At 35.5% G+C, this 14,761-nt stretch overlaps 1 protein-coding gene across 1 annotated transcript; it reads left to right on the top strand.

Annotated features, from left to right (window-relative positions):
• Positions 1 to 7,685: 7,685 nt before the first annotated feature.
• On the top strand, positions 7,686 to 8,630 carry LOC105987057 (olfactory receptor 6C75). The gene has a single exon (XM_013018218.1). It carries the CDS (start codon positions 7,686 to 7,688, stop codon positions 8,628 to 8,630), a length of 945 nt encoding a protein of 314 aa, XP_012873672.1.
• The last annotated feature ends 6,131 nt before the right edge of the window (positions 8,631 to 14,761 follow it).

Here is a 14,761-nt window from a genome sequence, read left to right as displayed (position 1 = left end):
AGAAAGAATGACACCACCCCATTTTTTAGGAAATGGAAATACTTGGAAAAATTATATTAAGTAAAGTAAGCCAGGCCTAAAGAAAAATAGGTGCCATGGTTTCCCTTATTTGCAATAAGTAGTATTAGTCTAGCACAAGCAGAAAAGATCAAAAGCTATGTACATAGGACCATATAAGATGATCTTATGTGAACTGAATTCCAAGATAGGGATACAAGTGGTTTATTCTTTCTTGCTATTGTTTTTGAGTTATTTATAATGCACTATGCAATTTTTTTTGTTACTTTGGTATCTTCTTCCCCCAAATTGTAATCCCTGTTTTCACTGTATTTGATGTTGGTGCCCTGCATCTTTTTTTTCCAATTTTTTTTTTAATTGTGAAAATCCCATACAGGGGGGTTACAATTACATGGGCAAGACAATGAGTACATTTCTTATAAAGCATTGTTGACCTGCATCTTGTATATACATTTTTCTAATTTGGGGAGGGGAAGAGAAATAACAAAATGGTGAAATAAGGATACAGGTTAACCCATTGTAACAATATGTACAAGACACGATGTTGAAAACAAACTTTATAACTTTGAGGGAGGTGGTGACGTGGGGAGGGAAGGAATGATGGGGAAAAACAAAGGAGGAGGTAACGATTCTTCATAGGAAATGTACTCATTACCTTACCCATTTAACTGTAACCCCTCTGCACAGTATTTTTGCAATAAAAATATATGAAAAAATAATTATATTTGGATTCATATTAGATGTTGAGTTTAGACTCATTCTAAACAGAGGTGATTAAAAACATCTCCTGCAATAGTTTTTACTCTTACAGAAATGTGTTTTGCAGAAATGTACATGGTTCTAGTGTCACATCTGACTACCTGTAGTGGTTCTCTTTGTATCTGTGTCCAAGCTAGGAAATGAGTGCCAAACTCTGTAACCTGTATTTTATTGTGAAGGGTAATGTGTGATGTGTGTGTGTGTGTGTGTGTGTGTGTGTGTGTGTGTGTGTTTTGCCAGTTCTGGGGCTTGACCTCAGTGCCTGGGTACTGTCCCTGAGCTTCTTTTGCTCAAGGCTAGCACTCTTCCACTTGAGCCAACATACCAGTTCCAGCTTTTTCTGTTTATGTGGTACTGAGGAATAAAACCCAGAGTTTCATGCAGGCTAGGCAAGCATGTACTAGTAAGCAATATTCCCAGCCCATGTGTGCATTTTTTTCAATGTAACATGATCTCAAATGCAAATGTATTACTGTCTTTTACAACTTAGGGCAGATTTATTTTTCTTCTCCTTTACATAACCCATATGAATCCTTTCTTAGCCAATCTATAATCTGTATATTATTGTAAAGTGTCATGTGTGATTCAAATGTTAATATTTTTAATTAAGATTGGAATGAAAGAACTCCTGTTCTTCAGTAGTATTGTGATGAAATTGACATAGCTTGTGAATTTGTTGTTATTCAATAAATTCTGACAAGGAAATTTATCTTGTTTCTTATATAGCAGACTCATGATAATATCCAGACTGATGAATCTGTCTTTGACTATGAAGCAAGTAGCTATGAATCAATGAGTGAATGACCAAATCAATATGGGTGAATGAACAAATCAATATGGGTGAATGACCACTTCTTATTTTTCCATTCATCTGTCCTCTCTCTTCTTGACCTCACTTTCCATAACATGACAAAATGTGTTTCAGCTTCCTGGTTTTCATTGTATCAAACTGCATGTTACGGTGAATAGTTCAGTCATGAACAGAGTGTGCAAGTGTCTTGTATCCTAACTTATAATTTTTTGGATAAATGCTCAAAAGGGGTAACACTGGTTTAGCTTTTTGAGCAATGTCCAAACAGTGTTCCATGGTGGTTGCACTGGTTTAGATTCACACTGACATTGTAATAGAGTTCCTTTCTTCCCTAGATCCCTAACAGTGTTTGTTGTTGTTTGTATTCTTGATGATGGCCATTTTCACTGGGATGAGATGGAAACTCAACGAAGTTTTGATTTGCATTTCCTTTATGGCCAGAATGTTCAACATTTCTTCATATGCTTTTGGCAATATGTAGTTCTTCTTAGGAGTGCCTGTTCAGCTCTTTGCCTATTTATCATTTGGGTTATTGTTGCTACATATACATATACATATATGTGTGTACATATACATATGTACATTTGGATATGTATGTGTATATAAATTTACTGACACATTAATGATATGCTTCTTATATATGGATTTATTTTATACTCAGAGTTTCCATATCTGTTCACTAACAGACTGAATAGTATATATCTCTATCCAACATCTATCAACTATTATCTGTCTCTATTATCTACCATATCTATCTATCTATCTATCTGTCATTTTTTGGAGAGTAATTTTTGAATATTATGAGTTGAGTAATATTCCATAGGGATTTCAATTAACGAATAGTAAGATGTTTTCATTATTAGTAACCATTTAATTGTATATGCTCCAGCCAATTTCCAAGATAATTATGCACTATACAATACACATACATATAAGATATATTTGGTTCTAAGGTTTGAATTCAAGATCTTAAGCTTGCTAAGCTGGTGCATTACTACTTGAGCCTATTTCAGTGGTTATTTTGGAAATGCAGCTAATGAACTTTTGCTACCTAAGCTGGCCTTGAATCATTATCCTTTAGCTTTCAGCCTCCTGGGTACTAGAATCATAAGTGTGAGGTATGGTGCCTGGAAAGAACTGTCTTTTTGAAATCCTCAAACAATAATGTAGTAAAAATTGCTGTTAGTTTATGGAAAATGATATGGGACAAATTAATTGTGAGTGATTCACACACACACACACACACACACACACATATGTTATCAGTTGTGGAGCTTGAATTCTGGGTCTGGGTGCACTAAAGAACTGAGGAGCTCATTAGTGCAAGGCAAGCACTCTACCACTTGAGCCACAGCACCACTTCCAGTTTTCTGGTGGTTAATTGGAGATAAGAGTCTCAGGGACTTTCCTGCCTAGGCTGGCCTTGAACTGCGATCCTCAGATCTTAGCCTCCTGAGAAGCTAGGATTACAGGTGTGAGCCACTGGCACCTGGTCATAAATATAAATTTTAATGTTAAAGGAAGATATATCTGAAGTAATACATTATTAAAAGCTTTTAAAACACAACTTTCAACACTGTTAGAATATATTTTTCATATGACCTCAGTTTTCAATGTAAAATTTGTGGTTTTACAATACTAAAAGATAATACTGCACCAGAGATCATAAATATACGTTAACCCTTAAACTCTAGGATTAGAATCAAATATATACCCAGTCTCTCTGAGTCTAACTTACTTCACTTAATATATTTTTTCCATTTCTTTCTTTTTCTTTACCAATGGTACAATATCACTTTTAAAATGGTGAGTAAAATTCCATTACATCTATGTACCTATATCACATTTTCTCGATCCATTCATCCATAGAAGGGCATCTGGGCTAATTCCATATCTTGGCTATAGTGAATAGTACTGCAATAAATATGGTTGTGCTGGTGGCTTTACTGTTTCCTGGCTTGTTATTTTTTGGAGAAAGTGCCCAGGAGTGGAATTGCTGAAAGTAGAAAGGAAGGTATTCTTTCCTGTCTGTCCTTGAGCCTCTGGATTCCAGCCTCCTGAGAGGCTTGAATTCTCATGTGTGAGTGAGCCTAATCTTTTCAGTTCTCAACAACAAAACCTCCATAGAAATCTCATTCCTAGTTTCTTGATGCAAGTGAAATGACACTTTTATACTTACACAAACACATCTATATTACTGCATATATCAGCTCTCTTCATAATAGCGATAAACTGGAAAATGCCCTCATGTTCGCTAATAAATGAATGGAAAAATGGCATATCATATTAAAGAATTCTATTTCTACTGAATAGAAACTAATTACGGGTGCACAAGGCAATATAAGTGAGATATAAATTAATTTTACCAGTCAATGCATACAGACCTAAAGCTGTGCTTTGTTTTTGTGTGCTTGTGTGTAGTTGTGTCTATAAATATGCTGACACAATAATACATACATAAGCATTTTCATGCATGGAGCAAATGATACATTCCCGGGTTTCTCATACCTGTTTACTAAGACACTATGAAAACCTCACCAAAAAGCCAGAACTAACCCTGGAGCCTATAAGAAGGCAACAGCCATTATTCTGGAAGAACAATGACCAAAGAATTAGAGGAAAATAAAGTATCTGATTATGAGCCAAAGAGCAAAATCAATATTTGTAAGTGAAAACTATGAAAAACTGATTGAATGTTTAATGAGAAATAAAAAGAAATAATTCTTTTTCATACAAAAATGCCAACTAGGCTGGGTATGGGTGGCTCATGCCTATAATGTAGCTACCGTGAAGGCAGCTAAGCAGTTCTAAGCCAGCCTGGGCAGGAAAGTTCACGAGACTCTTATCTCCAGTAAACTACTCAGAAAAAGCTGGTACTGGAATTGTGGGTCATGTCGTAGAGCAGAAAACCTCAGGGACAGTATGCAGGCCCCGAGTTCAAGACCTAGGCCTGGCACACACACAAAAAATTACAAACAAACAAAAAGAATGACAATTAGTAAAGGCAGAATAAATGATTAAAATAAAGAAATCATTTGAAAATACATTAAATTGAGCCTAGATATCTTGTTGTAGAATGCCAGCTATGATGGTGGGTAAGCACTCCATATTCCTTACTCTATTTTCTTCAGCAGCATCATATTTTGAATAATTGTCTTTGAAAGAAACAGAAAAATAATGCTACATTAGTGTTAGAAATTACCATGCATCCTAAGACAATTCTAACTTCCATTTAGATAAAAATATTTATTTTGTTTATGGACCTCCTTAGATTAAATATCAACCAAAGTAAAGTCTTAAAGTATGAGTGAAGAGGTGATTATATATGTCTTTATGAATCAAGGAGTTGCCAGGCGATGATGCCAAAAAATATTCCTTACATTTGATTCAGAGAAAGAACTGTGAGATTGCAAAATCATGTAATATTGTTTCAAATTTATATAAAAGTAAAACTTATGTCGAAGGATGTTTTATCATTGCTGTATAACTAAATTAGAACTCAACATCTAACAAGTATCCAAAATAAATTAGTGAATAAATAAATGGTAATAACTGTTAGTCTTGATCAATTTTTCTTTGTTGTATATCAGTGGAAAGATTTAAATCTTAAAAAAGGGAAATCTGGGATATTGTTTTGCCATAGAAAAATGGAAACCTAAAGATATTCTAAAACATTACAATGAATGCTTATTTTTCCCTAAAGTAGAAAGTACCACTTGTTGATAATTGTCTTCTATTGCTATTTGCAGAGTTCAAATTTCTATTATGCAAGTATTAAAATTCCCATTATCAAATAATTATGAAGGTACAAATTTCTTTTCAAACTTCTAATTTCAGGCCATCATCATCTAGTCTGTTCTAAATTATGTACTAATTTGGGCTACTGTTTAGCAGATGGTATCTTGAGAACACCCATCTCCACGGCAATTTTTGTTTATTCATTCAGTGAATCCCCATGAGTCCACTGTAAATAGAACAAGTAAATGATGGCTAGCAGGATTAATGTGGTTTCTGCACAGAATAGCCTATCCTTGTCACAATAGTCTTCATTTGAACTGCCACTTGTTTCAAGTGTCAAGACAATACTGCTTTAACAGTCATAGGTAGGCTAACTTGGGCCTTAAACTTTCTATTGCTTTGTATTCATGTATACAAATGGTTTGATGCTTGAACCTATACACATTATTGAGTATTTCCTGGAATTGGTCTTCTTTAAAAAATTGAATATTTTGGATAATTGCTTACAAATATAAGATAGCAGAGAGGAAATTAATTGTTAAACTCTGGAAAAATTCCAGAGACCTATTTTCAATGAATTAATAATGTATGTTTAAGAAAATGACTTTGGGGGCTAGGAAGGTGGCTCAGTGGTAGAGCACTTACCTTGCATGCATGAGGCCCTAGGTTTGATTCCTCAGCACCACATAAGCAAAAAGAAAAAAGCTGGAGGTGGCGCTGTACCCAGGCCCAGAGTTCAGGCCCCATGACTGGACCCCACCCCCCCAAAAAAAAGAAAATGACTTTGAGTAAATCAGTCATGTGTATCTGATGTCACTATTGTTTAAGGTAATGTTTGAGGTATAAAAAGTTTGCATTAGTGGGGAGAGGGGCGTCAAAAAAATAAAAATAAAAAAGTTTGCATTAGTAGTGTATACTTGTATTTTAGTGACATGATTTCATGACAAAATTATATACAAATAAAATCATCAACACAATTCTAATGAATTGTATAAATGAACAAATTTCAACTCCTGCAAACCAATAGCTTCTGTGATATTTTGTCTGCTATTGCATGAATATTTTGTGATTTGGAGGAAAGCAGGATTTTTCATGTTCTTCTCTAGCTAGCAAGTAATGTTAATTTGTACTATAATTAATATCTGGAAACCATGGAATCCTTTTTGTAAAAAAGGGCCTACGCTGAAAAATGACCTCTTTAAATTTTAGTTTAGTACAATGTGTGTTTCATAGACAGTATATATCAGTACCAATCATATTAAAGCAAAAAGACTCAAAGCTGCACACCATCTGGCTGCAAAGAAATGAGGTGAGAATGTGAGAATTTATCCCTTTTAGAAGTATTGTGCATAAAGTATTTGTGCAAATCCTTTCACCTATGAACTCAGTGGTTAATCTTTAGTAAATGTTATTCCATTTAATACAATGAAACCTACAAAAAAACATAGAAAACAACAGAATAGTGGCAGCTGTTTGGATATTCAGTTTTTTTAAGATAGTATTATAGAGGCCAGCATATCTAAACTAAGAGGACATCAACACAGTTACACTCAAGTACTGTATGAAACAGGGAACACGTTCTAAGTGATTTTTGCGAAAAGTACTTAGTTACAGAGTTACAGAGTTAAAAAATAATTTTTCTTAATTTTAGGAAATATATGGAATCATTCAGAAGACATTAATACCAAAATATATGAGAATACAATGGAGGAAATAATGGAATAATTAATGTTTGAGGTAATATGGAATAGAAAAATGTTTTGATATAATAAAAATAAAGTTTCTTCAGAACCAAAAAGCAAGATGTACTTTTAAGGTTTGTTTTTTCACACAATGTAGATATACATATATAAAGAAGTCTTACAATTATGTTTTGCTATGTATATATGTATATATATATATCTATATATATATATTTATACTTTAATGACTAGTGAAATGAAGTAAGTTTTCATACCTATATTTTAGCATACAATAAGATATTATTTTACTATAATCCTTGTGATTCACATTCATCTGTAGAACATATACATGCTACATTCTGGAAGTTTTTATTTCTTGGAGACATTGGTATACACAGTGTATAACAATAATAATTGAATTAGAAGGCAATATAATAAGTGTTATTTATGTGTATACATGTATTTCCACACACACCTACTCACACCCATACATATATATGAATATATATGTATATACACATATATAAAATGAAAGTTTTGCTCTCTTTTCTAAGTCAAATAAACCAGAAAGAGAAAAACATTATTTTAGCTACATTTCTTTATTAGTGGAATAGATTTCTCATTTCTTCAACTATTTTGCAGATAAATGGAGAATGCCTTCATAAAGAGAGAAAATTATGAGAAATTCTTCAGCAGTAACAGAGTTCATTCTTCTTGGACTGACAGACAACCCTCAGTGGCAGGTTGTGCTTTTCCTATTGCTCCTTGTCACTTACATGCTCAGTGTGGCAGGGAACCTGACCATCATCATCCTCACCCTCTCAGTTCCCCATCTGAAGACCCCCATGTACTTCTTCCTTCGCAGCTTCTCTTTCCTAGAGATAGCATTCACATCTACCTGCATTCCCAGATTCCTGGTCACCATCATGACAGGAGACAGAAGCATTTCTTACAACGATTGTATGGCCCAGCTATTTTTTGTCATCTTCTTGGGAGTGACAGAATTTTACCTTCTTACTGCCATGTCCTATGATCGCTATGTGGCCATCTGCAAACCCCTCCATTACACAACCATCATGAGCAGCAAGGTCTGTATGCTTCTGGTTTTTAGTTGCTGGCTTGCTGGATTCCTCATTGTCTTTCCCCCAGTCATCCTTCTGCTACAATTAGATTTTTGTGCCTCCAACATTATTGATCATTTTTTCTGTGACTCTTCTCCACTTCTGCAGCTTTCTTGCACAAACACACACTTTCTAGAACTCATGGCATTCCTTTTAGCCGTGGTGACACTCATGGTCACCTTGACACTAGTAATTCTATCTTATGCAAATATCATCCGTACAATTCTGAGAATTCCTTCTACAAGCCAAAGGAAGAAAGCCTTCTCCACTTGCTCCTCCCATATGATTGTTGTGTCCCTCTCTTATGGTAGCTGCATCTTCATGTACATTAAGCCTTCAGCAAGGGAGAGGGTGACTTTGAGCAAAGGAGTAGCTGTGCTCAACACCTCTGTGGCTCCTCTTCTTAACCCCTTCATCTACACACTACGCAATCAGCAAGTGAAGCAAGCCTTCAAGAGCTTGGTCTGCAGGGTAGTCTTTTCTACAAGTAAAAGACTGTGATCTTGTGAACTGTGGAGCCCCAAGGACAGAGCTGAAGTAAAACTACATAAATTAGTTCTTACCTTGTCATTTAATTCTTCAGTTAGGTATGGTTGTAAAGCACCAATACTTCTTTTCCTCATTAGCTTAAAATGTATATGTTAACTACACTGAATTATATAAAATGTGCAAGACCTTTTTTTTAGCTGTGTAACAAAGTTTCAGAGAAACCCTAATCCTTGTTGCTTTTCATATCAAGACAAATCATGTGTTCTTTCATTAAACAGTTTGCTATACATTGTTTAACTGAAATATTTTATTTCTGACAATTGTATTGTATAGGAAATAATGATTTTAAACACCAATTATTATTTGTGTTTTTACACCTTCTGTATCCTTTGAACTGAAATGAAGAAAAAAGTAGCAAAGAACAAAGAATGGTGCAATATTGACACCAATACTCCTTCTTACAAATAAGAATATCTAATTCACTGTTGCCTTCATTCTCCATGATTTATGTGTCCACAATACTGTTTAGCTTTTCACTGATATCTGAGAAGTGAGGCAGAATTTCCCTAAAATAATTTTATTTTTTGGGATCACTATTACTCTCTACTGTTTATATGAGGACATTTTAAGTTAAGAAAACATCAATAGTTTAGCACTCATGGGAATCTGACCATAGAAATCACACTGAATATTTGAGTAAAAGTAATGTCAGCAGGGATCTGGTGGCTCATACTTGTAATCCTAGCTACTCAGGAGGCTGAGATCTGAGGATTGCGGTTCAAACCAGCCTGGGCAGGAAAGTCCTTGAGACTCTTATCTCCAATAAACCACCAGAAAGCTGAAAGTGGCTCTATAGCTCAAGTGGTAGAGCACTGACTGTGAGCTGAAGGGCTTAGGGACAGCGCCCAGGCCCAGAGCTCAAGTCCCTGACCAACAAAAAAGAAAAAACAAACAAACAAGAAATCTTAAAACAACAATGACAACAAGAGTAATCAACTAGCCACATGCTGTAATCATCCCAGTAATCCTAGCCCCTCAGGAGCTTAATATTTGAGGATCACTGTTTAAAGCACCCAGACAAGAAAGCTTCTATGACTTTAATTTTCAATGAATCACCAAAAACAAAAATTAGAACTCTGGCTCAAGAGATACAGTGCTACCTTGAGCACCAATAGCTCAGGGACAGTGCCCAAGTCCTGAGTTCAAGCCCAGTACTGGCATAACAAAGTAAAAATATAAGTAACCAACGGATCAACCAATTTTGTCTTAGATATATCTAAATTAGAAATTCTATATGGTTGATCTAAAAAAGTGGGATAAAAGGCTACCACCTGTTGATTAAGGATTTTTAAAGAGAAGTTTGCATTGTTGAGGGGTGGCAGTGATTTGTATCCAACGTTCTGAAAAACTAAGCACCCTAGAAAGCCCAGACATGAAAAGAATAGTAATTGAAATAAGAAATGAGTACTTGTATTTTTAGTCCTTTAGAAAACAAAGCAAAGCAAAATTAAACTTGTTCAGAAAAGTATGAAGGGAGACATGATATATAGAACACAAATTATATTGATAATGCAAGTGGGAAATAGAAATAATGACAGTTCTATAATTTGTTTTGATTAATTTAACACGTATTTTATTGAAGGTATATTCCACTAAGACCTTTGGGAGGCAACCATGAACAAAATGTTCTCTCTGCCTAAAAACACATTTTCATCAGTAGAGCTACTTTAAAAATTATATCTCCCATCCATAGTTTGAAAAATACTCTTGCATTGATGAACATAACTACATGAGTCCAGCTCAGCTGTTGTGACCAAATGAATTCATAAAATGTAGCAATATGCCCCATCATATGGGTGGAGCAAAGCAAACAGTGACTTGGACTTGGGAATTTAACCCAGGAGACATATCATCAGAAAGAGATGTGCTTACACTAAGTCTTAGCTCTGAGTGTGGTGAATCTGCCATACACAATTCCCAAAGCTCTCCCTGAGGTCAGTGGCAGGGCTGGAATAACTGAGGACCTAGTGCAAACATGACAGGATCTTACACCAAAGGAAAATGAACATAAAACACACAGAAAGTATATCATTTATGTCATTATGTGGTTACATATGACATCTGAGATTAACAGAAGAGTCAGGAGATTCTAAAGTTCTTGGATTAAATGATTTTCCCTTCCATATTGGCCAAGGTATTTAATTCCAGAGGAATAATTGCTTCATGAATATTTCATTTATAAGGCTGTAGTAATTTGGAGAGATAGCCCCAAAAGTAATCATGGTGTTTTGCATATCATCATCCACTGCTTTTTTAAAAAGGCATCAGTGGTCTCAATAACATGTAATTTTGCCATTCTGAGATTGCCTGCCTATTTCTAGTTTACATGGTTGTTCCCTTACATTTCACGTGGTCCAATGACTGAATCTGTTTGAATCACCATGTTGATCTATACAGCCATGGGAAACTCTATGCACACTTGGGAAGCAAAAGCCACAGAGGGCAGTGGCCTCATGCTTCCCAGTGAGAGCAGTTACACCCCTTGAGGATCTCTTTGGCAAGGACACCAAGAACTGAGGCCCCAGGAACTGCTGGAGTGCTTAGACTGCAGGTGCTCTGCAGGCTGTGGGAGTGTATTGTCAGGCAGATTTTGAGAATGAGCCACCCAGGGGAATAACCATTGCTCTGGGAAGCCTGGGACACCCAGCTCTGGTCTCCAGTCCCCATGGGAGTTAGTCACCAGAAGTGCTTGGGAGAGGGAGAGATTTTGATTTCTGCAAGCTGCAAATTCCTGGTCAGAGCTTAGGAAGCATTGAAAGGTTCTGGGTTCAACAGCCCCAAACAGACCTGGTGAGAGCAGATCCACTGCGTGCGCATCAGTTCAGTGATATGGCATCATACAGGAAGTCAATTGCAAGATATGGAGAAGCCACATTTTGAGAACTTGAATCAGAGGTCTTTACTACAGAGGCAGCGACTGTAGGTGGACACATATCACTCCCCTCCCCAATCTTGCAGCCTCAAATACACTTAATCCTGTTAGGACACAGAGCCATAAGGGTAAAAGAAAGACCAGAAAAACAATCTGAACAAACTACATCAATTCTAAGGGAGAGTTGAAGAGGGATGCCCTGGTGACCTGGGTAGTCGGGAGACAGGAAGCATGAGCAAACTGCCTGGAGCCTGAGTTTATGGCCTACTATCAGCACACAAAAACCTGTTGTTGGATATATGTGTTTTGAGCACTATGTTCGGTTGATAGTTGTCTTCAATTATTGAGACCAACTTGAAATTTGTGGTAATTGCCTTGAACAGAAGCAAGATATTTCCTCATGAAGAGCAAGTTGTAATCAGTTATTTGCATTTGAGGTATTTTCCAATCCTCTTTGTTTAGAATTAGCTTCTTTATCATGTATAATTTTAAACCCCTTTTTAAATTCCCCTTGTGAAGTCATTATTATGAAAATGCAAATCTTTTCAAACTTCTCATTTCAGACCATTATAATGTAATCTGTTCTAAATTAAATTCCAATTTGGGCTACTGTTTAGCAGTTGGTATCTTGAGAATACACATCTCAATGGTAACTTCTGTATATTAATTCAATGAATCCCCAGGAGTCCACTGAAAATAGAACAAATAAATGATGGCTAGCAGGATTAATGTTGTGTATACAGAAGAGCCTATCCTCATGACCATCAGCTAGAAAACATGTCACATTGGTCTTCATTTCAACTGTCACTTATTTCAGGTATCAAGATAATATTTCTTTAACAGTTATAGGTAGGGTAACTGGGGAATTTAGCACTTTCTATTTATTTGGATGCATATATACAAATAATTTGAAGCTTGGACCTGTAAATCTTGAGGGTTATGTTTTGGAATTGTCCTTCTTTAAAAAGTATTATTTGCTAACAAATATAAGACAGAAGAGAGGAAATGAATTGGAAAAATCCCAAAGACCTATGTTCAATGTAATTAATAATGTATGTTTAAACTAATGACTGTTTTTTTAACTAAATCAGCTCTACATATCAGAAGAGTCATTATTCTCAAAAGTATTATTTAAGATATAGAAAATTTGCATTAGTACTCTATACTTCTATTTTAGTGAACTGATATCAATGACAAAATTATGTACAAATAAAATAACACAATTCCAACGAATTGTATAAGTGGACAAATTTCAACTATTGCAAACCAATAGATTCAAGTGACATTTTCTTATTGCATGGACATTTTCTGATTTATAGACATTTTATCTCCATTATTTCATGAACATTTTACAATTTATAGGATATCAGGATTTTTCATTTTCTTTTCTATATAACAGGTTATGATCATTTATATTATAATCAATAGCTGGAAATCGTGGAATCAATTTTGTAAAACATTCCTACCCTTAAAAATGGCCTCCTTATATTTTAGATTGCACCAATTATATTCAAGCAAAAAGACTCAAAGCTTCCTACAATCTGACTGTGGAGAGATGAGGTGAGAAGATGAGAATTCATCCCTCCTAGAAGTTTTGTACAGGAACTGTTTGTGTAAATCCATTCACCTCTGAAACCAGCTGGTTAATCCTTAGAAAATATTATTCAGTTTAATACAATGACACTTGTAAAGAATGTAGAAAACAACGGAAAAGTTACAGACTTAAATAAATTGTTTGGATACTCGAAATTTTTCAGAAATTATTAGAGAAGCCAGCATATCTAAAGCTTTTAACCAACTTAAAAAAGAACAATAGATTTGTGTGTAATATGATATCCTTTAGAAAATACTGAATAAAAAGTCATTCTCCCCTGAAAATAGCTTCACTATTGAATGATTACCATTTATTAGCCACAAAAAGGGAACAAAGTATGCTTGGGAGAACTGTTTTATGATTTTGAAAATACTACAAGTAGGAGCACTTGCCATTTACAAAATTGAAATTGGAGAGGGCATTGCAATGCATGTTGACTGAAGCAAGAGGCTCAGGAGTTCAAGTTCACTTGGGTTGCATAGGGAGACCTTTTCAAAAGCAAAATAAAATTAACTTCCTTTGTGTATAAATTTCTTTGTTTATTAATGAAGTCAAGTAACTTATCATATTAAAATTATAACATGCATATCACATTATGAACAATACTCCTTATGATTCCTGTTCATTCTCTAGACTCATATCTTCCGTTACTGGATATTTTTACTTATTGGAGTCACTGGGATATACAATTTATTATTATGATTATTATTGGTATTATTATAATAAAAGTGACATAATATCTAATGTTATATATACACATGTATTTGCACACATATATATATAAATATGTATGTGTATATACATATATAAAAAATGAAAGATTTGTTCTTTTTTTGGCCAATGGGGATACCCCTGGAGGACAGTATACTAAGTGAAATAAACCAGAAAGAGAAAAACACTATTTTTTTTGGGTGGGGGGGGGGTCTGGTAGTGGGGCCTGAACTCTGGGCCTGGGCGCTGTTCCTCAGCTCTTCAGCTCAAGGCTAGTGCTCTACCACTTGAGCCACAGCACTACTTCTGGCTTTTTTTCTTTTTGCTTATGTGGTGTTGAGGAATCGAACCCAGGTCCTCAGGCATGCAAGGCAAGTGCTCTACCACTGAGCCACCTTCCCAGCCCCAGAAAGCACTATTTTAAATATATCTCTTTATTAGTGAAATAGATTTCTCTTCTTTCTATGATTTGACAGATATAGAATACCTTCATAAAGAGAGAAGATTATGAGAAATTCTACAGCAGTAACAGAGTTCATTCTTCTTGGACTGACAGATGACCCACAATGGCAGGTTGTTCATTTCCTATTTCTCCTTGTCACCTATGTGCTCAGTTTAGCCGGGAACCTGACCATTATCATGCTCACCCTCTCAGATCCCCATCTGAAGACCCCCATGTATTTCTTTCTTCAGAGCTTCTCATTCCTAGAAATAGCATTCACATCTACCTGCATTCCCAGATTCCTGGTCACCATCACGACAGGAGACAGAAGCATTTCTTACAATGGCTGTGTGGCTCAGCTCTTCTTTTTCATCTTCTTGGGAGTGACAGAATTTTACCTTCTTACTGCCATGTCCTATGATCGCTATGTGGCCATCTGCAAACCCCTCCATTACACAACCATC

This window comes from Dipodomys ordii, unplaced genomic scaffold, assembly GCF_000151885.1.
Source record: "Dipodomys ordii isolate 6190 unplaced genomic scaffold, Dord_2.0 Scaffold3, whole genome shotgun sequence".
Taxonomy (NCBI): domain Eukaryota; kingdom Metazoa; phylum Chordata; class Mammalia; order Rodentia; family Heteromyidae; genus Dipodomys; species Dipodomys ordii.
This window is presented reverse-complemented; position numbering and strand designations above follow the sequence as displayed.